The sequence below is a fragment of the Nelumbo lutea genome, chromosome 5, assembly GCF_056320005.1.
Source record: "Nelumbo lutea isolate HS-2025 chromosome 5, American lotus-T2T, whole genome shotgun sequence".
In the NCBI taxonomy this organism is placed as follows: Eukaryota; Viridiplantae; Streptophyta; class Magnoliopsida; order Proteales; family Nelumbonaceae; genus Nelumbo; species Nelumbo lutea.
Genome location: NC_142688.1, coordinates 55,074,554 through 55,100,684, shown reverse-complemented (window position 1 = coordinate 55,100,684; position 26,131 = coordinate 55,074,554). Strand labels below are relative to the sequence as shown.

General features: G+C 37.5%; 1 protein-coding gene and 1 long non-coding RNA gene across 4 annotated transcripts in view; one reads left to right on the top strand and one right to left on the bottom strand.

Annotated features, from left to right (window-relative positions):
- The first annotated feature begins 3,523 nt into the window (after positions 1-3,523).
- LOC148852509 (uncharacterized) overlaps positions 3,524-26,131 on the top strand; it is a 70,380-nt gene continuing 47,772 nt past the window's right edge. Inside the window, exons 1-4 of one of the 3 annotated variants that reach the window (XR_016098757.1) lie at positions 3,524-4,704; positions 4,946-7,392; positions 17,290-17,630; positions 17,711-17,870. Coding sequence is in view for 2 of the 3 variants with exons in the window: in XM_088942872.1 (XP_088798998.1) it covers positions 5,080-7,392; positions 17,290-17,630; positions 17,711-17,870 (2,814 nt within the window). In the remaining variant the exon portion in view is untranslated. Of the gene's footprint in view, positions 4,705-4,882; positions 7,393-17,289; positions 17,631-17,710; positions 17,871-26,131 lie in introns of all 3 variants that reach the window. The other 2 variants (XM_088942872.1, XM_088942873.1) reach the window with 2 other exon arrangements.
- LOC148852510 (uncharacterized) overlaps positions 24,256-26,131 on the bottom strand; it is a 30,244-nt gene continuing 28,368 nt past the window's right edge. Inside the window, exon 3 of the long non-coding RNA XR_016098758.1 lies at positions 24,256-26,016. This is a non-coding gene — a long non-coding RNA (uncharacterized LOC148852510). The remainder of the gene's footprint in view (positions 26,017-26,131) is intronic.

Genomic DNA, 26,131 nt, shown 5'->3' with positions numbered 1-26,131 from the left:
ATGCCCTTCGGACTAAAGAATGCTGGGATGACCTTCCAAAGACTTGTAAATAAGCTTTTTCGGCCCTTAATTGGCACGAAAATAGAATGTTATGTAGACGACATGGTCGTCAAAACGCAGTTCTCATAGGAATTAATAAAAGACTGAGATTCTGTCTTCCAAATTCTGCGTCAATATAGAATGAGACTGAACCCAAACAAGTGTGTCTTCGGTGTCACATCGGGTAAGTTTCTAGGGTACATTGTCAACCGGCGAGGTATTGAGGCCAATTTGGACCAAATAAGGGCCATCCTATATATGAGACCACCCCGAAAAGTAAAAGAGGTTCAGAGGCTAAACGGCCGTATAGCCACCCTTAGCCGCTTCATGTCCAAATCGGCAGACTGTTGTCTACCTTTCTTTAAGGCAATCAAAGGCTAAGGGTTCGAATGGACCCGAGATTGCTAGCTCACGTTCGACGAGCTAAAGACCTACCTCGCCACAGTGCCAACCTTAGCCAGACGCGAGGAGGGCGAGGTCTTAGAACTATACCTCTCGATGAGCGACGAGGTGGTCAGTTCGGTACTAATAAAAGAAGTAGATCGGGTCCAACGGCCCATCTATTATGTTAGTGTACGCACCGGTAATTGTAGCTCGGAAACTCCGCCCATATTTCCAGCCTCACCCCGTCGTCGTCTTGACCGACAAACCTCTAAGGCAAGTCTTACTCAAGCCTGAGGTTTCAGGTCGGTTGACGAAGTGGGCCATCGAGTTCAGCAAGTACGACCTCCAGTACAAGCCACAGATTGCCATTAAGGCCCAAGCCTTAACAGATTTTATCGTCGAGTGCACATTTAGCCTCAAAGCCCCTGGGTCGGTTGAGCCCGAGATCCCTAGTTCGGGTGAACCTGGAGCTCCCAAGCCAATAGAGTCTAAACCCCGTGAAGTAGCAGCCAGTGTGGCATCTCTCCTAGTTAGGCCAAGCACGAACTGGGATGAGGAACCTTGGATCCTTCACGTAGATGGCTCCTTGAACCAGCAAGGCAGCGGGGCCGGAATAGTCTTATGCGGCTTGGGTGGCACAAAATTGGAATATGCACTACGCTTTGAGTTCGCGGCATCCAACAACGAGGCAGAGTACAAGGCATTGATAGTCGGGCTGAACCTAGCGCAAAAGGTAAGAGCAAAGCACATAGTCATCTACAATGATTCCTAGCTCGTGGTTAACCAGGTTACGGGCGAGTACGAAGCACGCGAGCTCTCCATGATCGCATACTTGGCGAAAGTAAAAGAGGCTCTACTCAACTTCCAGTCACACTTCATCAGGCAAATCCTGAGGTCAGAAAACACTGAGGCCAATGCCCTGTCCCGATTAGCCAGCACGAGTCACAACACCATGAGATCTGTGTACATAGAGGACTTACCTCGGCCTAACATTCTCAGTAGGGCAAAGGAGGTCGCTCCCATCCTTGAAGCAGAGCCGAGCTGGATCGACCCACTCGCGAGCTTTTTGCTAGATGGAACCCTCCCTGTGGACTGCAATGCAACCAAGAGGGTGCAGCGCCAGGCAACCAAATACGTCGTGATAGATGAACGGTTGTATCGACGGTCCTACATGCTCCCCTACTTGTATTGATTGCGACTTGCCGAAAGATCCTTAGCACGAGGAGTGGGGGGCAATTAATGAAGGAAGATTTGGCCCGACCTCGTAGTTACGCAACAAGTGGCAAAGGTAACAGCTCGGCACAACAGCGTGCCTAAGGCGCGAGAACCAAAGGGAGGAACCAGCACTCCGAACTCCCTACCAACAGTCCAAACTCCCCATTAGGAGCCCAAACTCCCTACCCTGTGGCAGTTCGGGACACCTCTCCGAACTGGCCTGCCTTAGCAGTTCGGGACCACCTCACCGAATTGGCCTGCCTTCTAGGAGTTCGGGACACACCTCACCGAAGTAGCCTGACTTATAGCAATTCGGGACACACCTCTCCAAACTAGCCTGTCTTATGGCAGTTCGGGACTTACCTCCGAATTCAAGACTTCACCTTGCTCACCACTCCAACACTTTGCCTCCAGGACGCCAAATTGAACAAACCGTACCATGCTTGACACCGAGGAAGTTCATACCCAGGGGCGGCGCACCTAACTGACTTGGGATCTGACACTTGACGATCGCATTCAAACGGCCACCTGCCACGGCCACCTGACACCGCCATCTCTAGTTACAGAGACGGCTCCGACAAGGAGTAGTGGCGGTTTTGTCCCAGTAGAAAGGATGACACCCGAACTGGCAAAAACACAGAGATAATCGTATCCGACCTGACAGAGGCCTCGGAATGAGTGCGCAAAGTGGTTATAAAAGGCCCTCTACCTCTAACAACATGGTATGTGAACTTTGTGCCATCTAGTTTTTATCTTGCCTTTGAGAGAATACTAACTTGAACTTCGGAGTTATTTCACCGGGTTCCCCTCGGAGTTTTCTCATCTTCTCCGTTGACAGCTAAGACCGGCCAGATTGCGCTCCATCTATATGTGTTCATTATCCGAGCATCTCGAGAGAATGACACACGTCTATAAGCACGTGTTCATTCAATACTCGTGTGAGATGGTAAACGGGCGTTTATCATGGACACCGTTAGCCATCCCCGTTACAAAACATTTTTGCCTTACCTTTCTATTCTCTTCTTTCCCGCGCCACTACAGTCTCCACCTAAATCGACCTCTCTAACCGATTTAGACAAAAGGCATTACCGGCAGTGAAATCTTATTTCAACAACCGGCGATAGAGAACAGGTAAATCTTCCTTTTTGTTTCTCTAATACATAGTCTTCTCTCATGAAAAACATGACCCTTATGGCAGTGATATTCCGCCGGTGACGAATGACTTAATCTGCAACTGATCCGCCAGCAAACTACTACATGGAAAAAAAGGTTTAGTGCTTTTCTCCCTGAACGGCTTCATTTGCAACTGATCCGTCAGCAACCTATTGGCTGGAAGAAAAGGGTTTAGTGCTTTTCTCCTCGAGTGGCTTCATTTGCAACTTATCCGTCAGCAACCTACTGGTTGGAAGAAAAAGGTTTAGTGCTTTTCTCCCTGCTGTTATTAGATCTTCGGCTTAAGTTTTAGTTCAATTACTTTGTGCTTTTGCTGGAAGTTTTTCTTCTCTTATGTAAAACCATTTCTGGTTTTGTTGAATTGTTTAATTTGTTTGTGGTTTGGGTACAATTGGGCTAAGTAATAGTCGTAAGTTACCAGCGCTAAACCTTTTTCTTCCAGCAAGAAAGTTGCTGGTGTATTAGTTGCAGATGGGCCATTCGTCACCGGCGGAATATCACTACCACCAACAATAAGGGTCAGGCTTTTTACAGGAGAAGATTGTTTTAGAGAAGCACAGAAAGAAGATTTACCTGTTCTCTATCACCAATCGCCGGAAGAAGATTTCACCGCCGCTGATAGCCGGTTGGAGAGAATAGTAGATTAGGGGTTCGGTGGGTCGATTTGGGTGAAGACCAGAGAGACGCGGGAAAGAAAAGAATATAAAGGGTGAAGCAAAAATGTTTTGAATGAGGGATGGCTAACGGCGTTCGTAATAAACGCCCGTTTACCATCCTCACATCAATATACGATGCACACGCGTTATGGACGCGTGTCATTCTATCGTGATGTTCGAAAGCATCAGCTTTGACTGAAGCCGAACCCATCTCAATCATTACTTCACTATACACCGATGATAAATTTCGGAGAATTAAATTGCGTTGAGGATCAAGGAATTAACTCCGACCATTTTGAGTAGTCAGAGCTTTCCCTTTGCGTATCTCGTCCTGCACTTAGATCATTTTTCTCGCCCGCTGTATCCTCTCTTTGCTCATGCCCAGCTTCCCCATTTCCACCTCTGTTATTTCTCGTAGAAATCATCCTGTTGATTAACGTATCCTCGTGTTCATATTTTCTCGAAGCCACGGATCATAACCCAATTTTACAGTCCATCATCTACACAATTAGTTTTTGAATCAGCTCCTTCACACGATCCCTATTCTTGGTTAGGCAGCTCCTTTCTTCATGGCCCAAAACAACAAATTGGAAGTAAAATGTAGTCAGCCTTTCATGATGAAAGCTCCTTTTGCTAGCGGGCTTTGCACATATATGCGCATTCTCATCCTCAGGAACCTTTACCTTCCCAACTGTGGCGCTGACTCATCCAGCCTCTCCTCATCTTCAATCTTCTCTATAATTGGATTTCTGGCCATCCTGCAAAGTTCTTCTCCATAGGCAACTTCATATGTTCTGGTGGTAGGTCTAAAATAAGGATCCGGATGTCTATCTTATTGAAATTACCTTTCTTGAACAAATTCAGGGTTCTGTCTCTTTAAAAGCAATGGATAGTTTCAAATCGTCCATGAAGCTCTCTTCAGGATTTTTTTTTTTTAATTCATTTACCCACTAAAAACTGTCGATTCTTCTACATTTTGTTAAATCCATTAACTCATATTTTCTTTTAGCGCTCTTTTCCTCCTGTCCGATTCTTCCACCTTTATCCTTTTGTCCTCCATAATACGGCCGGACAAACTCTCAAGTAAAAATATGGGGTTTGTTTGTGATGAGCACCAAGGCTATCACATCACCTTCCTGCTCCGTCATGGGGAGAAAAATAGATTATATAGCAGGACATCTCTGGAAAGCACTTAGAGCTAATTTGTTGTGCAAAAATCGATGGAAAAACAGAAGTGGTAAGCAGAGAAGATCCTCTTTTCTCTTCTCTTTTGTTATTCCTTTGTACTGTTTTTCTTTTATGATTTTAGAAAATATTTTGTTTCCTTCTGGCAATAACTTAAAAGAAAATAACCATTTATTCTTTCTTTTGTTTTTTTTTCTCAAAAAATTGTTGTGGTCATGGATTACGTATAGGCCATCATAGGAAAAGGTAAAAAGTATAATAATCAAGTTCTGTTGGGCATGTTGGTTATCTAGATGATTATAAGGAGAACATTGAGCAGCTCAAGAGACAAGCGGAGAAGACAACTAAGAGAGGGTGTTCAACAAACAATCAACGAATATTATACTAAGAGGCAAAGCTTACCAAAATCGTAGATTTTCTGGATGCCATGGGCTCTAATGTAGAGGGCACGGAGAGATTAGTAGACAGAACTGTGGAAAAAAGGAATTGTTTTACATGGTCATGTCCTAATTGGTGCTCAAGCAGGGGTGCAAAACAAAAAGCAAAAAGCATCAACCTTCACCTTGAAACATCAAGGGAGTTTAATGCTATAAACGATCAAGTGCTTTCTCTGGAAACTAGAAAGTTCCATCTCTTTGAATCCACCAAAATGGCAATGGAGATGGTTAACACAGCATTAAAAGATGAAAATATCCAAGTCATTGGGCTATATGGGAGGGAAGGTGTTGGTAAGACAACCCTAGTCAAGGAAATATGTGATATAGTTTATAAAGAAAAGCTTTTTGACAAGGTTGTGATGACAGTAGTGTCCCGAAATGCAAACTTGCAAAAGATTCAGGGTGAAATTGCAAATATGCTAGACCTGAGATTTGAAGAAGATTGTGAAATCCAAAAGGCTACCACACTATCAAGGAGACTGAAAGAAGAGAACAGGATCCTTGTAATCTTGGACGATGTTTGGGAGAGACTGGAGCTGGATAAATTGGGAATCCCCTATGGTGACAACCACAAAGGTTGCAAGATCATAATTACTGCTTGTAGCCAAGATGTTTGTCGAGAAATGAAAGTCCAGAAAAGCATCCAAGTTAATATCTTATCTGTACAGGAAGCTTGCGACTTGTTTAAAATGGAAACTGGTGCAATGCTGAAAGGACAAAGCTTGTTTGATTTGTTCCACAAGATTGTTACAGAGTGTGGTGGCTTGCCCATTGCTCTTGTAAAAGTTGCAACAACACTAAGTGGTTTGTTTGCAGAGGATGAGGAAGCCAAACATTTCCTCCTTTTTTGTTGTTTGTTTTCCAAAGATCATAACATTGAAATAGAAAGAATGGTTAGATATGGGATGGGGTTTGGATTATTTAAGAATGCTAATACAATAGCAGATGCAAGATGCAAAATGCAAACAATTGTAAACAAGCTTAAAACAGCTTCTATGCTGTTAGATGAAGACAACAATGATGTTCAATTATTTGATCTAGGAGAAGAAGAATACCCCAAAGAAGAGTACATCAAAATGCAAGATATTGTTCATGACATGGTCATCTCAATTGCATCCAGTGGTAATCATGTCTTCATGACAAGAGCTGGTGAAGAACTGAAAAACTGTCTGGTAGTGAAATCAAAGGATTATACAGCAATATGTAATTCTATAGATATGCATCGTAATGTGATGGAACATGAACACTTAAAATTACAGATTTTATTGTTGCAAGGAAATAATGAGTTGAAGGTGATCTCGGACACTTTCTTTGAAGGGATGAAAGAACTTAAAGTTTTGGATCTCAGTGGATGCTACAGATGCTGTTCATTATCAATCCAATGCCTGACCAACCTTAGTGCATTATATCTGGAAGACTGCAATTTACAAGACATATCAACTCTTGGAAGATTGAACAAGCTTGAGATACTTACTCTACGCCAATCTTCAATCGGCGAGTTGCCTGGTGATATTGCACATTTGACCAATCTGAAATTGCTGGATTTGACATGTGCGGTGATTACCAGAATACCACCCAATGTGATAACTTGTTGGTCTCATCTGGAGGAGCTTTACATGATTGGTAGTTTCAACGAGTGGCTGATTGAAGGAATAGAAAATGGCAATAATGCGAGCATTCAGGAGTTGGAATCATTGAACTGCTTAACAAGCCTTTGCCTTGATATAGTTGATACCAACATCTTGAATAAAGTTGTCACTTTCCCAACCTTGAAAAGATTTGACATACTTGTAGGCAGATTCAGTCGTGAAAAATGCTTACACCGCTTGGGTTTTTTCCCAAGAGTTCTGAGGGTCAATAGCAGTAGTGAGAGAACTCTAAGGTTGAGTCACTGTGACAATTTGAAAACTTTATCCACAATCTCCTTCCTTGGCCTTCCAAATTTGCGAGTTTTAGAAGTGGAAGGATGCAAGACTATGAGTAATCTCATGTCAACCACTCTAGCTTGTAAACTGTTAGAGCTCAAAAAACTCATAGTATACAAATGCAACCATATAAAACAAATAATTGTGAAAGGGAAGGAGGATAAGGGTAATGACAAATTATTCCCTCAGTTAAGGACTGTAAGGCTCATGTATTTACCAAAACTCAAGAGATTCTACCCAGAGGGCTTTCATGAGTCACCTTTAGAAGAAGTGTGTATAGTTGCCTGCCCAAATTTGGAGTCATTCACTTCTTCATGTCGAAACAATTCCAAACTAAAGCTATTTGTGGAGCTTCACATGAAGGACTTTCAAAATGATGTAAGTGTTACTTCTTTATGTAAATTGCTTAAAACCTTTCTGATTTTACTGATAATGTCTAGGAGTTTCCCCATCTTTTAGATCCTCCAAAAAAACCCCCAATGTTTTATAAGTCACATATCTCTTTTTCTTTAGTTACATCTAGTATCATAACCAAGGTGGAGCACCTGAACTGGCTAGAAGTACATTACAAATGACAAAAGAGAACACGACCTAATTGATATCATTTCACCTCATTTTTATGTGACAAAAATGTCCCTAACACAAGATAACCTCTCTCTCTCTCCCCCCCCCCCCGGCAAAAAAATAAATAAATAAATAAAAGAGGTTCTATATTTTTTGATCAGTTTACTCAAAGGGATACATTCTAATAGACTAAGGGAGCAGGGAATGACATTAATCTTGCAGTAAACTGGTGTATTGAGACTTAAGCAATGAATTGATTCATGCATGTAGTTGCAGAGTTCTACATTGATCAGGACCTTCCATTTAATTCATCAAGACCTGGCATTTATCAGCCCTCATGTTAATACCTTTTGTCAGTTCAGATGAATCCTCATTTTTAGGTTTATGGTTTTTTGGACTTTTGCAAAACAGCCATTACTCAAGGTTATTATGACTATATTAAGATATGTACATATATGAAGGGTTTACAATGGAGAAGCTAACTAATTGAGTTGAATTTTGTTTTGGTGTTAAGTTGGGTTTAGCATTTTGTAGCTGTTTGGTTTTTGTCAGTTTTTGGAAGTTTGGTTTTGCATTCATGGTTGGCTTGAAGTTTGGTATGTGCTGTTCTAGGGTTGAATTTCAAATGATTGGTAGTATGTCATGGTTGTTCTGGTTGTTTTGAGGCAGACTTTTGGTTTGGAAAGTCCACTTTTTGGGGTACATCATTTTTGTAATGGGTTTGTTGTAGGGTGCAAGGTAGTTTCCATTGATCATTTGACAGGTTGCCTTTGCTAGATGGTTCCTTTGGGTTTTCCTAAAAGTTGAGGTTGGGGATGTTTTGACATCGTTATTTAAGTTAAAAGACTTTATTGCTAAAAGTTGGAGTTGGGGAGTACACTCTCATGTTTGCTCTTACAACATTGTTTCTCACCCTAGTTAAGATTCTCCTTGTGAGACCGCTGGTGATCATCCACTACTTTCTTATAGAGACCCTGCTTATAGTTTTTGTTAATGGTTCGGTTAGCATTGGTTCAGGTCTAGGTCAGAAGCAAGAGAGAGAGTAGAGAAGGAGAGAAAGAGAAGAGGAGAATGGAGAGAAATGACTAGGAAGAAAAATCACTCTCTTCATAATTATCAAAAAAAAAAATCCTCCCAACCGACCACCTTCTTATTTACATGTTTTGGACTTTGATTGCTAACTCTAACACTCTCCCTCAAGCTGGTGAGTATATGTTATATAATCCCACTTTTTATATATGGAATCCACTCTTCCCTGATTTAGTCGTTTTGTAAACAAATCTGCCTACTTATTCCCTAAATTCACATGTATTATACTTATCACTCCACTAAGAACCTTTTTTCTTACAAAGTGGCAATTAACTTCTATGTGCTTTGTTTTCTTATGGAAAACTAGATTAGAAGAAATGTGGACTGCAGTTTAGTTGTCACAGTACAACTTCATAGGGCTATCAATTGAGTATCCCATCTTCTGCAAAAGATTTTTCAACCACACTAGTTCATATGTGGTTTAGGCTTGCCTCGGGGGGCGTGCCTTGGGGGGTGTGCTACAAAGGTGACTCATAGAATCAAGAATGCAATATGTTTTATATCACAATAACTACTTGAAGCAATGCAATTAAGGAAAAAAAGAGATTGTAGGTTTTACATGCTTGAAAATGCTTTATATACTTGCCTTTATTTTTAAATTTTCATTTGAATACACTTTACATGTTATGTTTATGTATTTTAATTTTAGATAATAGGTTTTTTAAATCATTTATTTTAAAATTTAAATTTATATTTTTATTAACATTATGTCTAATATTTTTTAATATTTTTACATTTTTTAATTTTTTTGGCATTTCTTTTTATTTTGAAGCATTTTTTTTTTTGTAATTTTGCACCTTTCTTAAAAAGGCGCGCACCCCGCCTTGTGCCTTGCGCCTTAGGCGCAAATTGGCCCATGCGCTTTTAAAACACTGACAATGCCCTATAGTGGATCTTTTGTTACAATATCATCTAGCCCAATCAACATTGTATAACCTTTTATCTTAAGACTCCCTCCAATCTTGTATAACAAACCACGACCTGGTATTAACTTGTGCCAAAAAAAGAATGCTTTTCTCAATGGGGGCTTGCAAGAGGAGGTGTATATGGATCTTCCAACTGGCTTTTACAATGATGTGGAAAAAGGAAATGTATGCATGTTGAAGAACTGGTTTAAAACAATCAGCTAGATCTTGGTTTGACAGTTTTGGAAGTGCATTAGTTGTATTTGGCTATTCTTAAACTCAAATCATACCCTTTTTGTGAAGAGGAGGGGGCCATTGGTATTAGTTTTAATAGTGTATGTGGATGACATTGTAGTTATAGGAAATGATCTGAGTAAGATAGATACCTTGAAGAAGAATCTACACAAAGAGTTTGAGATTAAGGATCTTGGGGATTTGAAGTACTTTCTGGGCATTGAGGTGGCAAGTCCACTCATGGGATCTTCATCTTATAGAGGAAGCATATTCTACATTTACCATTGGCGATAGGAAAACTTGGGGCAAGGGCAACTAATACAACTATTGATTAGAACCATAGGATAAATGCTTTGGAAGGTGAACTAGTGAAGGATGTTGGAAGGTATTAGAGTGGTGAGTCAATACATGCCTCTTTCACGAGTTTAGCATTGGGAAGCTATTGATAGGATACTTTCCTATTTGAAGGGACACCCAAGTAGAGGCATATTGTTTGCTGACTATGGGCAGTTAAAGTTAGAGGCTTATACAGATGTTGTTTGGGCAGGGTGACAAGAGATCCACATCAGGAGTTTGCACTTTTGTTAGAGGTAATTTAGTTTTAAATGGAAGAGTAAGAGACAGACAATTGTGGCAAGGTCAAATGTAGAAGTTGAATATAGAGTCATGGCACATGATGTTTTAGAGCTCATCTGGACCTGTTCCTTGTTAATGGAGATTGGAGTTGAGGTTGAAGAACCTATGATGCTATACTGTGGCAATCAAGCAGTAATTAATATTGCCCACAACCTAGTTCAACATGATAGGACGGAGCATATAGAAGTGGGTAAACACTTTATAAGGGAAAGGGTGACATTTGGAGAAGTTTGCTTACCATATGTTGTATTTGACTTGCAGCTTGCTATTGTTCTTACAAAAGATGTTGGAAGAAACATGTTGGAGCATAATCTATGCAAGTTGGGAATGTGTGACATTTATTCCCAACTTGAGGTGGGGGGGTGTTGAGTTTTGGGTTGATATTACTTGTTTTTATTTACATAGCATAACTAGGGAGTTATTGGGCCTTAGGCCAATTAATTTATGTTTTAAGTTAAAGAGTGCTTATTCAGTTCTTACAAGTAGCCAACTTACTAAGGGCGTACTTGTCTTTGTATTTTCTTTTATTTGTGAGTATATAATCTATTGAGAAGGGCAGCTAGACCTGTTTTTTTGGCTTCTCCCATTCTCTTTTGTATCTTTTTCTTTCTCAATAGAAACCTTAGCTTCTTTTTCTTTTTTTCTTTCTTTTACAGTTTTTATATCGAAACAGGTTGTCCAAATTTTTGTACTCACTTAAATCCTTGTGATTAGATTCCTTCTTATCCTCCCAGTTGATAAAGCATGGAAAAAAGCTGTATTTTTATCTCCTTTTAATCAAGTTGCCCTTTCCTTTTTATATAAGGGCTAATTATACATTATTGCTAAAGATAACAGAACCTGAACAGATCCAAACTTGGCAACTAGAGAGAGTTTTTGTATAGTTGACTCTATACAACCTTCAACAACCAATTGGGTCTTCAACATTTCTATCCTACCATTTGGTAAGTACTTCATAGTGTATAGTTACTTACAACCTACAACATGTTTAGCAGGAGGGAGAGTGGTAAAATCCCACATGTGATTTATATGTGAGTGCAAATAGTTCCTCTTCTATTGCTTGGTGCCAACCTAGGGTGGTAATAGTTTCTTGGACATTTTTTGGGAATAGAAACAGAGGATAAAAGGGAAACAAATTGGCAATGGGAAGCAAAGAGGTGAGAAATAGAAACATAATTAGAAATGGAATGAGAACTACAACTTGTTTACTTTTGCACAATGCAATGGGAAGATTAAAGTCAAAAGAGGGAAGACAATTGTTGAATCCATCGATGAAGAAGGGATTATAAGAGGAATTGGTACTTGTCTATGAGTATACACTTGCGTGATTGGTGGTCATTTAGTGTACACATCTGTCTATGAGTATATGCTTCTTAAATTATTAATTTATATATATATATATATATATATATATATATATATATATATAATTTAAGAAGCATATATATACTTCTTAAATTATTAATAAATATCAATTTACTATTGGTAAATATAAATTAGTTTTTTAATTTGTTAAATTATTACTAAATTAATATAATATTAGTTTATAAAAGTATATTGAAAATAAGACATTTTGTGTAAAGATCGTGCTTCGGGCTCGGGCTCGAGCTCGAGCTTTGGGCTTTATATAAGGGCTGGTCTTGGGCTCAAGATCTAGGTCTGATGGTCAGATCTGATTATTCCTGCTAATGTGTGGGCATAACGCATATCTCACCTAAACCTAACTCAAAAGAAAATAGTTGCTTGAGCCTACAAATTTATAGATCTAATTGGGTTAGGTTAAGTTATAAATGACTTGTTACTTTCTGTTATTAATTATTAAAATATTGTTAGCTATTAAAATAATGTAATTACTAAATTATTGTATTTATTCTGGACATGATCATATTTTCAAAAGTATTGTTAATTTCTTTGCTAAAACTAATTGAATGGAATTTTCTGGTAATTAAATGTAATTTTCTAGTATTTATAGCTTAGATTATAATTACTATTAATTATAGCTTAAAAATAATTATTGTTAATTATATTATTATTAATAATTAAAATACATTATTTTCCATTATTATTCAGTATTTTTTGCAATAAAATACAATTAATTTAATTTTTAATTATTTTTAGTACTTCAATTAAGCTTTAGGTTTTTCAGAATTTTTGGACTTTTAATTAAGTTTTGGTGTTTTTTAATTATTATTTAGTAATCTTTGCATATGAGTATTTTTCAATAATTTTCAGTATTTTCATCATTTATTTTTGCATATTAGTCACTGCAAAATTAATTTGCATTTGCTTTCAGTAAAAATAAACTAAATAACTAAATAAATACCATAGTTAATAAAAAATACAATTAATTTTCAATATTTTTCAATAGTTTATGGCTTGGGTATTTTTTTAATAATTTTTGGTATTTTTTTGTCGTAAAATACTATTAATTCTAATTTTTAATTATTTTCTGTAAATACGCTTATTAATATAAAATATTGTTAATTTTCAATATTTTGAATTATTTTTAGTATTTTAATTATGTTTAGGTGTTGTATAATTTTTCGGATTTTTAATTGATTGTTGGTATTTTAATACTATAAATTAATATCTTTTATTATTGCTTATTAAGGTCTCAACTCATAAGTTATCTAATAATATTATTAAACTATCAATTAATATTTTTATATTTAAAATTTTTATTTTTATTAGCGTTTATTAAGTTGGATTTTTAAGTGGAATTGAAACACATTTTTAATGTTTACTAAGTTTTGTTAATATTTATTTTTAGTGAAAGTTTAGTGGATTATTAAATTACTAAATTTTTGATTGTTTAACCACAACCTATATATATATTATTTGATTTATATCATGGATTTCAAAACCGGACCGGATCGGAATCCGTTTTACTCCATAACTATTATTTTGCCAAAAACCGTTGATTTGGTTAGCAAACCTGGGTAGTCAAATTGTTTGAATCATCCAATGGTTTTGACCATTTTTATTTTTAATTTTTTGTTAGAATGGGCCATTTGTTTGGTTCGAATGGTTGGACTGTTCGACTTGGGAATCGGACCTTTGACCTTTTGTTGTTTGGTTCGGTTTTTAAAACCTTGATTTATATTATTACTATTCTCTCTCTCTTTCTCTGTTCAATGTAATAATAACATGTATTAAAATAAGAGGCCTTGTAAAACTCAAAGGTCTCTCTCTCTGTCTTAAATGTCTTTTTTATATTTAATAATAACATGCATTAAAATTAGAGGCTTTGGAAAACCCAAAGGTCTCTCTCTAATAGTGTGCAACTTTATTAACCTAATCAAGATGAACAATGATTACTGTTTTATTTTTTTAAAACAAAATAAAATAAGAAAAAATGCAAAAATGGAGAAAATAGATAAATAGCTTCTCTCAAATGAGAGACATGCTGACATGGACCGTCCATCTTTATATATATATATTGGAAGAGGAAAAACCAGAGGTGTTGAACATCAAGACTAGTAAAGAAGGGAACAAATTTAAAGAAAGTGACATCTAGACAAAAAAGTGAACTTGGGAATTGGGATTGTAACATTTATACCCTTTTTGGGTTCTAGAATAGCTAAGAATTTTCGTAGCATGTGCATCTAGCTTGTCCATCCTAGTCCTTGGATTATGATAAAAAACATAACAACTGAAAACTCTAGGGTTAATAGGAAAATGAGATAGAGTAGGAAACAAGACAAAAAATAGAGAATGACTTTCAAAGATAGACATGGGCGTCCGATTAATGAGGAAATAGGATGCATGTATGATATCACCCCAAAACTGTGGGAACTTCCATATTATGCATAATGGACCTAGCATTTTCAAGTAAACATTGGTTCTTCCATTCAGCACCCCATTTTGTTGTGGTATGTATGTAAGTACATGAAGTTTAATGAATTACATCGTGTTGTTCCAAATATTGCTAGAACAGTGTAGAGAACTATTCCTTCCCATTATCAAAATGAAGAATTTTAATGTAAACACCAAATTGAGCATGAATTTCAGCATAAAATTTTTGGAAAATAGAGAACAATTCACTTATTTCTTTTATAAAATAAAGCCATGTCATCCTTAAATAATCATCAACAAAAATTACGAAGTACTTGTAACCATTATCTAACACAATTTTATTTGGACCCCAAACATTTGAATGTACCAATGTTTTAAAACACAGAGGTGTGATGCGAGATGTTCAACTACCTAAAGGCGTGAGGCTTAGTTCAGAATGCAAGAGGCATAAGCTTCCCAAACACAAGGAGGCGTAAGCCTCCTTAAGAGGAGGGGGTTAGGAGGATGGGGAGGAGGATGAAGAGGAAGTGGGTATCTGATTTTTTTTCTTTTTAATAAAAATATTTTATATTTAGAAGAATAAAGATGCATAACATTAGTTGAAAGGGGGGTCTTTTTATATCTGATTTTTTCTTTCCCTTCCCTTTCTTTTACTTTCTTTTCCTTTCCTTTCCTTTTTTTATTCCACCCTTTTATATAAGATGTGCATTAGGCACATGAGGTGTACGCCTCTAGCACGCCTCATGAAAAAAGAATATGAGGTGTATGCCCCATAGGTGTTAGCATCTCAGGCATATGCCTCAGGGCGTTTTGGGACCACTTGGCCTAGAGGCGCACCTCCAGGACTAAAGAGAACTTTGTAGTGTTTCCTGTATTGACACGACTCACAATCCAAAGAAGAAAAATGACTCAATGATGGAATAAGTAACTTGAGTGCCTTAAGAGATGGATGACCAAACCTGTAATGTCACCAATGCCTTCTTGACTTCCAAACAAATTGCTTTGCCTTTATACTTCAAAAAATTTTGATCTCTAGCCTTGACTTTAGACCCCTTCCTCTCGTAGATTCTCTTAAATTTGCAGCAAGGACCTTGGCATGATTAACTAAAAGATTCATGAGGGACTAATTGTTGGAGCCAAGAGAATCTAAAAGGGATCACTTGCTAGATTGGAAAACTGTGTACACTAAGAGATAGATGGGGGCCTTGGCATGAGTAGATTGAGGGAAAGGAATTCAGCACTATTAGGGAATCATTATGGAGGTCTTCGATAGACTCAGTCAAGCTATGTCATAACATGCTGGAAACCATTAATCGGAGACACCCTAATGGTTGGTGTGTCTATTTAAATGCACAGGCCTATTCCTTGGATGGCGGTGATTAACTTGCTTCCTTCGTTCCCAACCCACACTTAAATTCAAGGGCCTCTTCCTTAACTCGGGTTCTATTTCTCTTAATCCATCAACCTTTAGACTGCATCCCCATTTTGCTTGTTCTCATGTGTATCCTTCTTCCATATTCTTACTCCCTCTTTACTGTCTCCTAACACCTTTCCACTAAAGGAAATCTGGGGTGAACTTATACCACCCAAGATCAGGGCTTTTTATTGGGAGGTGTATTGTATCACCATAAGATCAATGCCCATGAGATGCTACAACAAAGGAGGCCCTGTTGATGCTCATCTCCCCATATCTGCTCTTTGTGTTATACAAATGAGCAATCGTTGAACATTCTATTAATCTCTTGCCAATTTGTAGCTGCTATTTGGGAGTGGATCTTTAATCTTTTTGGACACAGGTGGGTGAGCCTTTCAATGTTGAGACCTGCATAAAGGACTCTTTCTTTCCACTGCCCACTAGGAAGGCCAGGGTGAAATGGAGATTCTTGACGGTTGTAGTCCTTTGGGAGATATTGAAGGAAAGGAACAACAGGATATTTAAAGAAAAAAAAAGAGGACTTGGAAGTGGGCAAGGAAAGCTTACAAATCAAGGCTGTATATTGTTTCAGAACATTAAGGCCTTTTGAAGAAAATTCAATTGAAGATTTTTTAAGGAGCTGGAGTATAATAGCACTCTTTCTGCACCATAGGAATGTGGTCTCATTGCAGCGTGGGGATCCAGGAGCAGTATGGCATTATTTTCTGTGCCCATAGGGGTAGTAAACTCAATCAGGTCTGAGCTGTTAATTGTTCTGCAGGGATTAAGAATGGCAATGACTTTAAGCTTGAGGAATACTGTGGTAGTGGGGACTCAAAGGTGGTGCTGCAATGAAACAAACAAGGCCCTAGACAATTTTGGTATTATTTGCAGGAGTTGAGAAGCTTGGCTCCCGAAGTAAATGGAAGCTTCACTTGGAATTATTGATCAGCAAATGTGCTAGTCGCTGCAATGGCTAGAGAAGGGGTGAACAGGGCACAAATGTTTTGGGGAAATTATTGTGAGATACTAGCTTTAGGGTGAGGAAATGCCTCAATAGAATGATTGACACTTCTTGGGGGATACTCAGCATTCAGTACATGCTCATTCAATAAAATATTCAAAAAAAAGAGAAAAACCTGGCTTTTGTAAGTTATAACATTAAAGGCCACGAATAAAGAGCAGTAAATGAAGTCAAAATGAAAAGATGCACTTGTTGAGAATCAGAAGCATCAACAACATGAAACTCTTGTCTGTTAACTATATGTAGATCAATGGCACCCCAGAGTAGTGATTGTTAAAATAGTCATGTCTCTTGGGGATTAAAGGAAGTATTGCATCCTTTTTCTGCCCTTAAACTAGGTATGCCTCTATCAAAGTGGTTGTTGGGTTGTTTCTTTTCAATCTAATAGATACACCCTTCTACAACTAAATGGACAAACAAATCCAAAAACCTTGGACAGTTATGTTTAGTTAATTTAGCATTATGTTCTAATTTTATCTCTTCAACACTCAAATTCAGTTGCAGTTTCCCATTCTGTAAATTGAGATTTCTGTAATGTAATGCCATAGGTTATCTTTGTTTGTAGCGTAACTACAAGGTTTTATTGATTCTGCTGTTTTTCCTTGTCATAAAAGAGCATGTGGATTAATACTGAAGGAAACATCATCCGAAATTATGATTTCTCAAATGATCTGAGTTTCTGGGACCTTGATAACTGTGGTGGACTTGTTTCCAAAAATCCAGATTATTATTCTGGAATTAAACCAATCTCACGAAAAAATTATTGTGTTGTTCTGAATCGGAATTCTTACTGGCAAGGCCTAAGACAAGATATCACAGCAAGAGTGTCTCCAGGTGCTACTTATACTGTGTCTACTTATGTCAGAGTTTGGGGGCCTGTTCGTGGATTATCTTCAGTGCAAGCCCAACTAACGATATGGGTGACGGGGGGACGTAAATTTGTACTAATCAGAAGGTAGAAGCAATTCCTTTTACATTATAGTGATAATAATGGCCTCAGTCATTGATTTTTTACTTGATGTTTTCTGGCTGCAGAGTCAATGCATCAAAGGACAAATGGGAAATTTTGGAAGGCACATTCTCATTGCAAACTATACCTGGACGGATTTATATTGATTTTGAAGGGCCTCCTCCTGGAGTGGACTTGCTAATAAGTCCAGTTGTGGTCTATTCTACTGATCTTGACGAACATGAGGTATGCATCTTTGATAGCTTTTACATTTTTAAATCTAATGCATTTTGAAATAGAGATTTTTGTAGCTATTTGTAAAATATTGCTAATAAATGAAGTAGTCGATCTAGACTGCAATAAGTCTTGAATTAAAAAGAAAAAAGGATGAAAATTTGAAGAGAAGAGAAGAGGGGAAGAAAAGAAGTACATGAAGAGAGTTTCAGAAAAGAGAGAGAGTAGGTCATAATTTCTGCCGATCCTCTCTTAGTATTTATAATTATTGGTTAACTGTAAAAGGGTTGAGTTGCCCTTATTGCTTACATGGAAAATAGAATAAGAAATAACTAATAATAAAGCTGAATATAATTAATTGAAATAACTACCAACATTGTCATATCTAACAGAAATATTGCTACCATATGAACACTGTGGGGACCATATCAGTGTTCTTTGCACTCCGCCTCAAGTTGGGAACTCGAGATAAAGCCCTTTGACAAAATGTCAGTCTACTTTAATATACTTAGTTCTGCCATGCTGTACTGGATTATGAGCTATATAAATAACAGCCTGATTATCACAATACATCATTAAGGGCTTTTCATAAACAATACCCAACTCTTCAAATAGTGATTTCAACCATAGGATTTCAGCCACACCATTAGGCATGGACCTGTGTTCAGCTTTTGCACTAGAATGAGGAACAACACTTTGCTTCTTACTCCTCCAGGAGACTAGGTTACCTCCTACAAGAACACAATTTTCAGAGGTAGACCTTCTATCATCAATACTCCCAGCCCAATCAGCATTTGTATAAACCTCTATGTTCATGTGATTATTATTCTTGAATAGTATACCTCTACCTGGGCACCTCTTCAAATATGGTAATATCCTCTCAATTACAAGTAAGTGAGTAGTCCTAGGAGAGTGCATATACTTACTGACAACGTTGACCGTATAACTAATGTTTGGTCGTGTGAGACAAAAATAGAGGAGTTTTCCAATTAACTGCTGGAACATAACTTTATCTTCAAGTGGCTCTCCACCCTCTGCATTGATCTTTTGATTATGTTCAATAAGTGTATCTACAGGCTTAATACTTGACTTTCCGGTTTCTTTCAATAAATCTAAAACATACTTTCTTTGAAAAACAAAAATCCCATGTTTAGATCTAGCTACCTCAATACCCAAGAAATATCGTAGCTCTCCCAGATCTTTCACCTCAAATTCTTGATGGAGTTGTTCGAGAGACTCAATCTCACTATTGTCATTCTCTATCACTACAATATCATCCACGTATACAGCAAGCAAGGTCAAGGAAGAATCCACTCTCTTAATGAACAATGTATGGTTTGACTGGGCCTATACATGGCCGAACCTTTCAAGGGCTTGTCTGAATCTATCAAACCAAGCTTTGGGGATTGTTTTAATCCACACAAAGCTTTATTCAACCGACAAACCTTCTTTCCTATCTCTGCACCATAAAATCCAGGAGGCAACTGCATGTAGACTTCTTCTTGCAAGTCTCTGTTGAGGAAGGCATTTTTGACATCTATCTGGAATAAGGGCCAAGAATAATTGGCTGCAAGGGACAATAAAATTCTAATAGTGGTCATCTTTGTTACTGGAGCAAAAGTTTGGAATGAGGAGTTGAGGCTTGGTTTTGGTATTTTGAAGGTTGCATCAGCAACCGGTTGGAGTTGGAGTCTTGGAGACTTGGAGGTTGTAGTTGGAATTGGAGTCTTGAGCAATTGAGCAAGGGAGCATCAACCACTTTTCATCTCAGGTTTTTAAGGCTCCCAGCAATTTTTTTAGGAGTAAAAAAAAGAAAACAAAAACTTGAGGTTGAACTTCTACCGGAAGCCTGGAATTTGAAGTTGATCTTCAAGTTCTGGGTTTTGCAGATGTGATTTGTAAAGGACAAAAGGACCGAAGGTTGAAGACTTTGAAGTTGAAGTAGAGCTCCCTGAGAGCGTTCTCAGGCTCTCAGCTTTACGGCTTCCCTCTTTTGAATGAATAGATTATGCGTTGACTGTTGTTAAATTGTTAAGTATAAAAGTTTAAATTTGATGTATGATGGTTTATGAAATATCCATAGAGCATCACAATAGATACATTAATCTAGGTAGATGCTCTACAGTAGATGAAGGTCTACTATAATATTATAGACCTTCAACAAAATAACTACTCAGTATTTTTAATATAATATAGTATGTTATTTAATATAATACAGTCTATTATATAATATATTAGTAATTTAGTATATTATCTAGTCTTGTTAATATAATTTAAGGCAGTATATTATATAGTATTTTTAATATAATGCAGTATATTATTTAGTATTGTTTATTTGATAATATAATATATTGGCATATTATATTATTATAATACAGTATATTAATATAAATTATTCCATTAATATATACTGTATTGTATTATTTTATATTTAATGTTTAGAACAAATTATTCCATTAATAATTTATATTTAATATTTCAAAAAGAATATTTATAAAAATAATTAACAAAAAGGGGTAAATTGTTTAAATGTTTATTAAATCAGAAAATTTTATTAACAAAAAAATCATAATATATTAAATCAGTAAATTAACAAAAAAAGAGCAAAATATTTATTAAAACCAGAAAAATGTTTATCAAATTTTATAATAAATCATAGTTTGTTCCAAATTTAATATAAAAAATAGAATAAATTTATTAGATTTTACACTAAATCATAATTTACTATAAATTTAGTATTAAAAAATAGAATAAATTCATTAAGTTTTATAAAAAATCAAAATATATTTTAGTCCTAATACTAAAAAAAGGAGAATCAGATTATTAAATTTATAATAAAACATAATGTATTATAACTTTAATATTTAACAACATCAGAATAAATGTATTTTTATTTACTAGGTGAAATAAATATATTGATATTTATAATAAATCAAAATTAACAATAAAAAAAATCAGATAAGTTTGTAAAAGCATAATAAATCAGTATATAAGTTAAAACTTACTAAAATAAAATAGTATATTATTTAAATGCATAAAATTTAATATATTTATGTTAATGTAAATTACTCATATTGACACGTATTTAAACTTAATGTTTAAAATAAAATGTTCATAAAAATTAAAGAAATAAAAACAAAAAGAAAATTAGAATATAAAATAGTCATGCATATAAAATGTTTATTTATAGTAATAGAAGTATTTATAGTAAGACAAAGAGACCCTCTCTCCCCTTTCCTTTTCACCTTGATTGCTGATGCACTTGGGAGATTGATCCATAAAGCAGACTTGAGGAATCCGATAAGAGGGTGGGGTGTAGGAAGGGAGGAGGTTCCTCTAACACATTTAGAGTTTGAAGATGACACAATCATGTTTTGTGAAGCAGGGGACATTAATTGGATTCAGAATCTAAAGTTGGCAATACAACTCTTTGAGCAGATTTCTAACCTCAAGGTGAACTTTGATAAGAGTTGTGTGGTGGGAGTGAACAAAGATTAGAGGTGTGCAATCTCAGACTGGCTCTTGACGTACTTGGGCTTCCCTTTTGAAGTAAACCCTAAGAATGTAAGTTTCTAGAATCCGGTGGTGGAGAGGTTTGAGAAGAGATTGGCAGCTTGGAAGAGAAACCATCTTTCTTTAGGAGGGAGAGTCACTCTCATTAGGTCTACCCTAGCTAACCTACCTGTCTACAACCCGTCAGTGTCTAAGATCCCTTCTAAGGTCTCCAATCTCCTAGAAAAATTAATTAGGAATTTTCTGTGGGTGCCTGGAGAGGAGAAGAGAGATCATAGGGTGAGTTGGGAGGTGATAACTAGGTGCAAAAATCTAGATCTTGGGATTGGTAACATCAAGAAAAGGAATATGGCTCTGCTAAGGAAATGGTTGTGGAGGTTTACATTGGAAATGGATAAGCTGTGGACTGAGGTTGTGGCAAGTATACATGGGTTGGAAGACAATGGCTGGGATCCTGGAATCTTGGCAAGGGCTACAACTGCTTCTCTTTGGAAATCCATTCACAATCTGCTTTTACTCTTTTCCCTTTGGATTAGGTATGGTCTAAACTTTGGTAACAGAATAAAATTCTGGGAACAACCTTGGGTAGGGGTTTCACCTTTGAAAGACCAGTTTCCATCCTTGTATGCTTTGTTTGACTTGAAAAACGAACCTATCTCTTCTTGATTAGTTCCTTCAGACTCCACTTCTAGTTTTGGGTGGAACCTAGGCCTTCGGAGGGCAATTAGGGATATAGACTTGGAAAGCTTGTTACCTTTGTTAGCCACCCTTGAGAATGTCTTCCTAAATCCTGATAAGGAAGACACTAGATTTTGGGCCCCTTCTACCTCTGGTACTTTCTCTTGTGCTTCATTCTTTGAAACCTTAACTCACCCTTCTGTCCTTTCTTGGTTGTCATTTCCAGCTAAGGAAATATGGAGCAAGCCTATTCCTCCTCGGGTTTTTTTTTTTTTTTGTTGGCAAATGTTCCTGGAAAGAATAAACACATTTGACTTACTCTAGCGAAAGAGACCCAATTATTGTCTACTTCCTATTAGATGTGCTCTTTGTAAAGCTGATGGGGAATCCGACTACTACCTCATGGGTTTTCTCCCGTTTTAGGTGTTCTTGGAATCTGCCAGAGAGTGTCCAAGTTTGTTCTCTCCTTTTTTCCGATGGCATAAGAAGCGAGGGAAGACTATGTGGAGGAGTATTAGGGCAGCTGTGCGTTGGTCATTGTGGGAAGAAAGAACTCGTGTATTTTTTCAAATAAGGAAAGAACCCTGGAAGAATTGTTAGAACTAATCCTTCTAAGGGCTGTCCATTGGCTAAAATCTTTAGAGTTGTTTTTAGACTTTCCTATGGATGACTTACAAAGAAAATGGAAAGAGATTGCTTTCATTGCTAGGTGCAAGAGGACTCTTTGTCCCTCTTGGTCCCCTCTCCCCTTGGGTGTTATAAACTTGAACTTTGATGGCAGTAGTGTAGGAAATCCAAGGCCCTCAGGGATTGGAGGAGTCTTTAGGAATGAGGAAGGGATTGTTATTGCTTTGTTCTCTGGCCCTGTTGGAGAAGGCAACTCTCTTAGGGCTGAGATCCTTGTTGTGCTTGAAGGAATTCGAAGAGCAAAGGAATTAAATATCAACCGTTTGATCCTAGAAGGTGATTCGAAGGTGGTGGTTAGCTGGCTGAAGAAAGAGGACGGCGTATTGTGGAACTATAGAAATGAAAAGAAGCAGTTCTTATATGTAGGGACACTGAGATACAATACAGTTCGGTGAAGAGGAGTGCCAATCATTTGCGGATGGGCTGGCCAAGCAAGGGGTGAATAGGGAGTCTGTCTTTTGGGCTAGTCTTTAATTTTTTCTCTTTGTATTCCCTTTGTATTCTGTGTTGTAAGGTTTTACTTAATTGTTACTTCATGGCTCATGTTAGTTGGTTGTTGGACAGTGACAGTTACTTGTTTTTTTTTTCTTTTTTCTTATTATTCTAATTCTAGGATATGCCACCAGGGGCATACTTGTAATTTCTGATTCTTTTATGAAGTGAATATAAATAGAAAACTGGCGGTTGCTAGTAGAGGCTTTTTCCTCTCAACCGAACCTCTCTCTTCCTCTCTCTCTCTCTCTCCCCCCACCCCCAACCAATCCCCACATATCACCGCATGGATCAGAGCAGTTTTTCTAGGTTGAAAAAGACCTACGATCCCTCCTACCCTATTCTTAAAAAATGGTGTTTGGACATGGCTGCTCCTACAGAAACCCTAGTAGGCTTCTGGCGGCTATTTCTGTAGAAACCCTAGTAGTTCTGGTGGCAGTTTTTTTGGGAAACCCTAGCAGTTTCTGGCGATAGCTTTTGTGATTTCTTTCTTGTTCGTAATAGCAAGAAAAACCTAGTCGGAGAAGGATGATGCTGGTGCAGACTCCTCTATTCGATGCTGTGAAGTCAAGTTGAGATTAGCACCTTTGTACAAGTGCTGAACAGGTGTGTGATTTTTTGTTTTAGTTGTCTCAGCCTTCTTTGGCCAATGGTGTGTAGGGCTCATGCCTTGATTATATAGTTATTTGTTTGGACGTTGGATGGTTAGAGTGTGTGAACTATAGTTAGACTGAGTGTAATGTCTTTATTGGTGGTGCTGAACCGACTAACGGACTGGTTTATTGTTCTGTTTGGATGTTGTGTTGACTGAACCCCTTGTTCTCAGCAGTATTCCCTTTGTTCTCAACAGTATTTAATATTCTTTTGCTCACATTCGAGGAGTAAACCCTGAGTTGCTCACATTCTGATTGTGGCGGTTGTGTTGTTGGGTGGTACTTGGACTGTTTTTCAGTAGTATTCGATGGCAATGAATTAACTTCATTGGGGGCTACACCAACCTACAACACAGCGGGTATGGGAGGTGAAAACATGGTTTTTCCCATGCCAATTACCCCTTTAAACGGTGAACTACCTGGAGTGGGCTAAGAGTGTAAAACTCTATGTAATGGCAAGGGGTAAAACTGGTTACATATATGGAAGGGTGAAAGAACCCAAGGGTGAGACGGTTGAACATGATAGATGAGACCAACGAAGCAGTATGGTGATGTCTTGGCTCCTCGCAGCCATGGAACCTGATGTAAAAAAGAATTTTATGTGGGCAGACACCGCTAGTGAGATCTGGGAACAGGCCAGAACTACCTATTCTGAGCAAAGGCATTACGCCAAAGTTTACCAGTTGCCAGCTGAATCCTCAACATGTAAATAAGGAAACCATAGCTTGTCTTCATACTATTCAGCTCTTACCTCCATATGGAAGGAATTAGACCATTATCAGGCCATAGGGTGGAAGCACGATGATGATGCAAAGGCCTACAGGAAGCTGGTCTCTCAGCAATGGGTGTTTGCCTTCTTGTTAGGACTGAACCCTGCATATGAACCGTTGAGGGTGCAAATCCTAGGAAGCAAAGAGTTGCCTACGGTTTACGAGGTATACTCCCTTGTCCAATTTGAAGAAAGCAGGCGGAGTCTGATGGTTACATCTGAGGGAGAAGCAACAAGTTGCCTTGGCTGCAATGAATAATAGCTCCACGGGAAAGATTTCAATTTTTGTGGTGAAACTAATCTCTAATCCCAAACTGACAATCCAAACTTGCACCACATAGGTACATGGGGGGCATGGCTAAACTGACCCAACCCGACTCAAACCGACCAGGTCGGTTTTGCTTAACACTGGATTAGTTTCGGTTTCAATCTTAGGTAACCTGACCAGGTCGGGTCGGTTGGAAATACCATAGTAAACCGACCCAATCCGACTCGTGAACAGCCCTAATAGAAGACTTCATCATGAAAAACCTTGCTGTTACAGGCAACAATCCATTTCTGCACTAGATTGACACCCAACTTAGTTTCTAACCTGTCAAAATCCGTTGTTTTTTCTTCAACATACAAAATTGCCAGTCTTCTATCATAAGGGAATATCACAACTCCTTCCATTTGAAGTTTCTTTCTCAGTTTATCCAGAATAAATTCCCAGTCCATAAATTCCCTTCTTACAACCAAAATCATTTTTCTTTCCCACATTTTTCCATTTCCTTCCAATGTCAAGCTTTGCACTTTGTTAATGCAACTTGCACTTCATGTTGGGGATGTCCTTTGGTGTTTGGATTGTATTATAGTATAGTTGTCAAGGTGATGCCTAGGCGACAAGGTGCTCTTTGAGCTTGCCCTCACCTAATCGCCAAACAGTTTTGTACTATGTATTATAAAATACTTTTTTATTCTTTATTTTTTGACATTATAATTATAAAATAGGCACTATTAAACTAAAATATTCATTTTGTGTTTATATACTAATTTCTTTTTTTTTTATTTTCCTATTTGTTAGGGTTTAATCAATATAAACATTGCTAAATGCTGTATTGAACCCCCAAAGACTTTAAAGCCTGAACCAATAAGTAAGGAAGAACTTAAAATTTTGTCTAATCAACACATTTTCTACTACTACATAATTTGCCTAGAGACACCGCATTTTGATATTCAACCTATGAAGAAGTGCTTGGAGCATACATTGCTTCAGTGGGATTGATATCGTCAAAACACATTCAAACACCCTGAACCACCCTTTCTATAGTAGAGGAGCCTTTTGTGAAGTTGATAATTCCCAAACAACACCAAGCCCTGAAATCTCCTGTTAAAAGATTGATCATGGCACAAAAAGGTCAGACCTTGCTGGGTAAATTGGTGAAATTTTCAAATTTAGTTTAAGTCCAAGAAAGGGAGAACAATACCTGCTCTAGATGCCA